At 61.9% G+C, this 7,877-nt stretch overlaps 1 protein-coding gene across 1 annotated transcript; it reads right to left on the bottom strand.

Annotated features, from left to right (window-relative positions):
- Window positions 1-5,239: 5,239 nt before the first annotated feature.
- On the bottom strand, window positions 5,240-7,545 carry TLX3 (T cell leukemia homeobox 3; the record flags this gene model as incomplete). The annotated part of the gene is made up of 3 exons (XM_082622583.1): window positions 5,240-5,450; window positions 6,384-6,627; window positions 6,984-7,545. The coding sequence occupies 3 exons, from the start codon at window positions 7,543-7,545 to the stop codon at window positions 5,240-5,242; spliced, it is 1,017 nt and encodes a 338-aa protein (XP_082478709.1).
- Between the last annotated feature and the right edge of the window lie 332 nt (window positions 7,546-7,877).

The raw sequence follows: 7,877 nt of genomic DNA, 5'->3' as shown, positions 1-7,877 counted from the left end.
CTTCTTCCTCTCCACACCAGTTGGGAGCATATTTAAAGGGTTTAATAAGTAACTCATTAATTGGCAGCCAGTCTGACACTTACAAGAACAACTTTGTCCAGTCATTTCAACTAAAGTGAGAGACAGATATGGCCACGGATCTCAGGGTAAACACCAGGATACTGCAACCTCCAACCAGATCAACCCAGGCCCGGTTTCCCAGATGACTTCTCCACCAACTCTCCACCTTCAGTGACTGCAGGAGAACTGACCTCAGTGGGGTCCTGCCCCATTCCTGCCCTTTCGTCCAAAATAGCAACAACTCTGAATAAACCCCTACGCAGTTAGGTGTTTAATTAGATTCCTCATCCATAAGTATATTTTTAAATGCTTCTATTCTCATAATAAATCAAAGATCAGCTGTACCATAAGCCATGTTTTTTTTTTCATTTTTCCTGGAAGACTCCTTAATGACTATGTAGCCCTAATTTTACAGATGCAGAAACCAAAGCCATGTTCGCAGGGCCACACAACAAGGGAGTGACAAAACTGAGCAGAGAAATCCGTGCCACCACCGGCTGGGCGGCACGAGGGAAGGCACGGATCACTGTGGCAATTCCAGGAGGATTTTGCGAGTGTCTGAACCAAGAAAGTGCGCTGCTGAGTCTGGGCTTCGCTGAGAGGAACCGCTCATAACCGAGCGGATGCTTGGAAATGTGGGGGGGCGGGCGTCGCCGCCGCGAGCCGGAAGATTTCATAAAAGGAAGGTCGCCTTCGGTGTTGAGAAGCCCTCGCTCTCCGGAATGCGGGCCCCTGCACCACGCCTGCCCTTCTCCGGCCTTGTTCTGCTTGCGTTTGCACCGAGGCTGAGCCTGGGATTTTGGCGAAAGTCCCCTTCAGCGCTCTCGCAACCTAGGCCCGGTCCTTGGCCTGGAGGTCTCGGCGGGCAGTCCGAGGCCACATCCCGAGGTCCCTAACCGCAGCGCCTAGCTGCGCGGCGAACAGATGCGCACCGCCTGCTGCTGCCCAGGGCCGGCGGCTGAAACGGCGCAGTTGGTGGCCGGACCCTCCTGGGCCAGGCTGCGCGTCCTTAGGCCTCAAGTCCGAGAGAAGGGCGGCAGGCCCCACCTGCTCGAGGAACTGCCGAGGCAGGCGGGCGGGCGGGAGGAGGTTGCCCGGCCCAAGGGCGCAGTGTGGACTCTGGTCTTACCGATGAGCTGGGGCGACCTCATCTCGTCTCCCTGCTCCTGCACCGACGGCAAACGCGGGGAAGCTCGCAAGCCTGGGAGGCGATAGGCGCTGGCGCCCTTGGAACTCAGAGCCCGAGTCCACCACCCAAGACGGAGCAGGAAGGCCCTTCTGCCGCACTGTGACCGCTGGGTCTGGTGTCAGGGTGGCTGCAGGTGTCCCCTAGGCCGCCTCCCTATCCTTCGCTAAGCAAAGTCCTCCCAAGTATTAGAGCGCTTTGTTTGGGGGTGGGGGAGGGAGCGCCAGTCCGCCGGCGAGGCGCGACCCAGAACTAATTTCTGACTTCTTTGAGCCTTAGTTTTTTCAACTGCAAAATGGGGAGGGGCATCCAAACCTCGCAGAGACGTGGTGCGGGTCATCGTCAACCACACACTGCGTGCAAAGCTCGCGGTCCGCGGCCGGCGTTGTACAGGGAGCTGCTGAAGGGGAATCACTCCCTTTCGGCAAGCGAGCGGCCAGCCCCAGAGTTCCTGTCTCTCTCTGTCTCTCCCTCCGTCCCTCTCTCCGTCTCTCTCTCTCTCTCTCTCTCTCTCTCTCTCTCTCCCTCCCTCCCTCCCTGGCTCTGACCTGCCCGGGTCCCCACTGCATCGCCCAACCCCAGACTCCACCGGCTGCGGAGCCTCCCAGGGAGCTGAGCTCGGGCCTAACTCCGCGTGCCTGGGCGGGGCAGCCTCGCCCGTCTTTGCGGACGCCTGGGGCCCAACCCCCGCCCCCACCCTGCCCGCGAGTGGAGCCCAGCAACCGGCGCTCCGGGAGAGCTCCCGCTACCAGTCCGCCTGGGTCGCGAAGCTGCCTCTCGCCTCCTTGTCCGGCATCTGTAAAATGGGTGCAGCTTCAGAGACTCTCCAAACGAGACTACGGAAGGCCGCGGGGAAGGGCGACGAGGCGAAGTCTCCAGCCCTTGCCCAGAGGCCGGCTGCTTCTTGTCCTCACTCCCCTCCGGGGACGTTGGCCTAGCTGAAAGTCCACACTCACCCGCCTGCCTCCAGAGCCTCAGGCGCTTCCTCCGGCCGAGGTGGGGCCTCATGTTGGGAGACGATCCAGAAGGAGGCGCCCATGTGGGTCTCCCAGCCTACTCCAGATTCCCGTTCTCCTAAACTCAGCTTCAGGGGCGCGTGCCTGGTCCGGGTATTTCCGCGCTGCGACTGTGCCTCACAGTCCTCCCGGTGTGGGGACTGGGAGCTGTGTCCCTTAGCGGGGCGTCCTCGGGCTCTCATCCGGCGCAGCCGCAGTGGAAACGGCGGCGACCTCCAGGCTTTGCACAGCGGGAGGAGGGCGTTAGGCGCTAAAAGCCCTGGCTTGGCTCAGCAATTCCTCCCACCTGTTGGGAGCGCCCACACTGCCCTGGGTGCGCGTGGTTGGGAGATGGTCGCCACCCGGCCCCACACAAGTGGGCTGAGCCCCCCTAACTTGAAGAGACCCCTAGCCGTTCTCTGGCTGGGCAAGGCTTCGCTGGGACAAAGCGCTCTCCTGAGTCCGCGGAGTCACTGGTTGGGGAAAAACTGCCCTCTCCCCGCTAGGGCCGCAGCGGCACTGGGTCACTGTCCCCGGTCCTGCCTGAAAGCCCACCCCGGCGGGCCTCTCGTTCAGAGACCTTTTGCGCAAAGTCAGGCACCGGAGAGGGAAAAAGATGTGTGTGCGTTCCCCCAAAAGGCCCGAGAATCGAGGGTCCCTCTGGTAGAATAACAAACATAACTTAGAAAAAAACAAAACCCACTAAGCCCTGTTATGGAGGAATAGAATAAAAGCGAGGGAAAATAGAAAGTGATGCCAGTGCCCGAGGTGGGGGGGGGCTGCTTGTTCAGCAAAGGCAAAGACGGTCGCTCTAGTTTTTAGATATTCAAGTCCCCAGCCGAAGGGCCAACCTTTCCCATCCTGATGACGGCGTTTACTACGATTTTTTTTTAAGCGGAGAAAATAGAAGCATTTCAGGAAAACACCCAAGGAAGAGACACGAAGCTCTGAGTCACCCTAGTTCTTATCTGGGGTGTCTGGGAGTCCCCAGGGCTTGGAGGTGGGGATTGAGGGCAGAAATGCTTCAGCTCCAGCTCTTTCTTAGACTCCCTCCCCTTCCTAGAGGCCTACAGTGCAGACAATTCCGCTGCCCGCCTGCAACGAAGACGCCCAATATACCCGAGCCTGCAGGGTGCCGCGAGGCCCCGAGGGAGGCAGGGCGATGAGGCTGGCGGGGCTGCTACAGGGCCTCTGGAATCGCACCCAGAGGGTTTAGCCTTAAGGAGAACCGGGGAGCCCAGCCTGGAGGAGGGAAGGAGAGAGACAGAGACCGGGACAGAGAGAGGTAGAGGCAAAGAGATTTTGGAAGATAAGAAGGGGAAAACAAGGACAAAAAGAGAGGAGGGAAGTAAGGAGAGAGGACGCAAGAGTCGGAAATGGGAGAAACGACAGGCAGGACAAAGAAAGATGAAAAACTGAAAGCAATAGAGAACGAACTATACAGAAGAACATAAAACTGTAAAGAAAAGTTAAAAAGATATAGTAACAGAGACCAAGAGTAACAAATAGAGGAGGAAACAGAATATTGTGGAAAAAGAAATGGAGAGGCCATTAAATAAGAAAAGTTTTTAAAAGACTGAAAGGGAGAATGATAAAAGGAAAAAAAATCAACGAGCAAGATGAAATGTTCACGGACGCTGCGAGTGTGTGTTTGTCGTTGTCATACGGGGCCACCTGCTCCAGATCTCGTGATCCCGAAACTTCTAGCTTTTGAGCCGAGGTAAAGCGGGTGGACTGGGCCACGCCGCTTTCACACCTGGGCTTGGGGTACAGGGTGTTCCGGGTGCCCCGCCCCCTCCTGTCTAGTGACGCCACCACGGCTGCAGTGAAGTCACGTGACATCACGCTCCACCGGCGGTCCCACGCAACCCAGAAGGGCGAGGGTGTCCCGGGGTTGTGCGCTACACTTGCTCCCCAGACGCCGAGCGTTTGGAGAGCCAGGAAGCGCGCCTGCTCTGCGCGCACAGGCCGCGCGCAGTGCGCCCAGGTCCTCTCAAGCCGGTCGGAGGGGCCCGCCCAGGGCCTCTCTAGAGAAAGAGAGAGGACAGTGGGTTGTGGGTTGTGGGAGGGAGGGGACGTGGGCTTCGCGCCCCAGGAAGTTCGAGGTCACCGTGCCTCCCACCCCTTAGGTGGGTTTGACTTGGGACGGCCTAAGTACCCGTCCAGGCGGGGTCTTTCACTCCCCTGGCGCTGCTCTGCGACCTCTGAGCCTAGAGTGCCCTTCCCACGTCCACCCCATCCCGCGGGCACCCGGACTGCGGGCGGCCGGCACGCACTGACCTGCACCGCGGATCCTCCGCGGGGCCCCGAGCCGGGGTTCGAGGTGAGGCGAATACCGACGAGCCTCGGAGAAGTGGACGCTCGCCCGCACACCGCCGCTCGGCCTCTACCGCCGCAGGCGGTGGGGCGCAGGGTCGGGGGTCGCCGAGCATTATTGGAACGAAAACGAAATAAAAGCGGCGTTAAGTGAAATAGCTAACTTTTTTATTAAATAAAACGACTTAAATAAAAGGAACGGAAAAAGAGAAGGGTGGACCCAGCCTCAACGCAGGGTGCCCCAGCCCCTGGCGCTTCCCCCAGTCGCCTGATCGGCCGCCCCTCCTCCAGTGGCCCCCGCGGGGGAAGCAGGTGGCCGGTTTCTAAAGAAAACAGCCAAAACTTTTATTATTTACACGTTTGGGCAAAAGTACAAAGTATAATACAGGCGCCCGGCCCGGGGACTGCGGGCGAGGGGCGGAGAAACGTAAGGCGCTTTCTTTGTCAGGCCCGGGCCTGGGGCGGGACTGGGCGCGGGGCGGGGGCTCGGATTGTGCAGTCGCGCGGAGCCTGGGCCCAGCCCCCCTCCGCAGGCGGCGGGGATGCGGCCGCGCCCCGGGGCCTACTTGAGCTTGGCTGGCCCTTCCCGTCTCGGCCTCGATTCTCCCCCAGACCGGCTGGGGGGCCGGGGCGCCCCGCCGGGTCGGGGCGGCGATACTTGGTGACGGTGCGCGCTGGCGGCTCACACCAGAGAGGTGACGGCGGGGACCTTGGAGCTATCCTCCTCCCAGGGCTGCAGATTCTGCAGAGCAAAGAGCGAAGAGTTGTGCAGACAGAGCGGGTCGGGCTGGATAGAGTCGTTGAGGCTCTTTTGGAAGGCGTCGTGTTGCAGCTGCAGCATGAGCCGACTCGCCTGCTGCCGCTCCGCCTCCCGCTCCTCCGCCGTCTGCCGCCTGCACCGGGGGAGGGAGAGGGACAGCACCGTCAGGCACTCGGCACCGCGGGGCCGCCGGCGGGGCCCCCACCCGCCCGGGAGCCAAGGCCAGCCGGGAGCCTCGAGGCGCAGAGTCAGTCTGCTTCCCCGCCGGCGTTGTGCGCCGGGGACCCGCGGGTCCGGGGAGTGGGTTGAGATCGTTTGTTTTTGTTGTGCGCGGGAGATCGCCGGGAGGAAACTCCGCCCGCCGCCCACTTGCACACCCGGGTATTGTGGCTTCGCCAACAGCAAAGATTGTTTCTTTGCGGGGTAACAAGGGCAGGGTGTGTGTGTAACTGACTAGGCCCTACAGGCAGCTGGGTCACTGGGGTCCGCGGGTGGGCGGGCGGGCCGGCTCTGCACCTCGCGGTGTCCCCGGGTCCGGTCAGCCTCATCCGGTTCTCCCAGGCTCTGTCTCAAACCCCTTTTGCAGGACGCGATCGCTTCGCCGTTCACGGGTTGGATCGAAAGAGCGATCGGATAAAAACAGGGCTGGAGTCGGGATGGGGAGCTAGAGCGGGAAGCCGGAGTCCCGCGCGGATTGTCGGGAATCGGGAGGGCAGGGGGCAAGCGGGAGGGTTTAGCGGAGCGCGAGAGGCCCGGGATGGGGTGGGGTGTTGGTGGGGGGGCAGGTGAGAGGAAACCGAGCGAGCGCAGGAGACCGAATAAAACACCGAGAGAGTTGGAGAGGCTCAAGAAAGCGACACAGGGATGGGAATGGAGGAGAATTCCAGACGCGGGTGAGGACAGGCGTGCGGGAGGGCGAGCTGGGAGATAAAACCTGGGAAGGAGGGGGGAGGTGGCAGCCCTAGGAGGGCGAGTAGGGGGTAGCGCAGGGTGGGGAGAACGCGAGGCTCCGGCACGGGGCGGGCGAAGGGCCGGTGCAAGGTGGGCCGGGCCGGGCTTCTCTCACCGCCACTTGGTCCTCCGGTTTTGGAACCAGGTCTTGACCTGCGCATCCGTCATTTTGAGGGACTTAGCGAGCGCCGCCCTCTCGGCCGAGGCCAGATATTTCTGGCGGTGGAAGCGCTTTTCCAGCTCGCAGATCTGCACCCGAGAAAAGGACGTGCGCGGCTTCTTACGCTTGGGCGGCGTCCTGTTCTGGTAAGGGTGGCCGATGCGCCGGGTCACGGTGAAGGGCGTGAGCGCCGCCGCCGCTGCGGAGACACACGAGCCCCCCTGAAGCCCGGCCCAGCTCGACTGCCGTTCAGGCACCATGCGGACCCGGTGCCGCCCCGTGGGGCGCAGAGTACTACGCTATTTCGTTGGTCCCGAGGGTCCCCCAGCGGCACCAAGCCGGCTGGGAGATGCCCCCCTCTTTCCCCGGGCACAGGCTTATTTTCCCCAAACTCTCTGATTTTTCTCCCCTCTATGGTTGCCCGGGGCCCTGGGCGCTGAGGCCTCCACTGCACTTGGGCCTCCGGAACCGTTTCCCCGAGTGAAGCACGTAGGGCGCGGCGCCTCTGGCCCCGGGAGGGCCGAGGCCCGGCGCCTTTCTGGACACCCAGCTCACCTGTGAAACGGTCTTTTACGAAGCGGCGGCTGCTCTCCATCCAGGGGAAATTGAGGCCGCCCAGGCTGGAGACCGTGGGCACGGAGGGCATGGCAGGCAGCGCGCTAGGCAGAGGCGGCGGCACAGCCCCGGGAAGCGGCCTGTGCGCTGGCACTCGTATCACGCCGGCGGGCGCCAGGCTCAGGTTGACACTGTAAGATCCCGCGTCCTCGAAGGGCGCGCCGAGGCCGGCAAAGGAGGTGGGCAGAGACGGGTATGTGGCGCCCGGACGGCCCCCGGGGGGCCCTCCCAGGTAGTTGGCGCCGTCGGGGCCCCGCGGGGCTGGTGCGCTGTCCTGGTCCGGGCTGTTGAGGATCTGGTCGATGCCGAAGCTGATGGGCTCGTGCGGGTGCGGGGTCTGCGCGCTGGCGGGCGCCTCCATCCTGGGCGGGCGGAAGGGCTGGGCTGGGCTGGGCGGGGAGGCGACTGGGTCCCCGTTACGGCGCTGCCATGGAGCGCCCGGCGCCTCTCGTCGCACTGAAACTTTGCCAAGAGTGCGCGGGCCCGACAGGCTCTGTGTCATCTTTCTTGAACCGAACCTGGAGTTTCCGCTGCTAATTCCTCTCCCGCCGCAGCCATTGGCTGCGATCAACAAGCCTCTCTCCTCCCATTGGCTCCTGGCTTTCAATAAAGGCCTAATTCATGGAAATAGGAGCTTAGGGACTGTTCCAAGGTGACATCATTTTAACAAACGAACAATAGGTCAAATTTATTAGCCGGGATAATGGGCGGCGGATATTAGCGCCCGAACCACAGCCTCCCAAACCCGAAATCTAACGAAGCTGCAATTAGGAGACATTCCCCGCTCCTCCCGGCTGGGGCAGCTTCCCGGCCGCCGCGCGGGGAGGGCAGGGC

This window comes from Mesoplodon mirus, assembly GCF_964341445.2.
Source record: "Mesoplodon mirus genome assembly, chromosome: 5".
Classification (NCBI taxonomy): domain Eukaryota; kingdom Metazoa; phylum Chordata; class Mammalia; order Artiodactyla; family Ziphiidae; genus Mesoplodon; species Mesoplodon mirus.
Note: the sequence above shows the minus strand (reverse complement) of the source record. Positions and strands in the feature narration are given on the sequence as shown.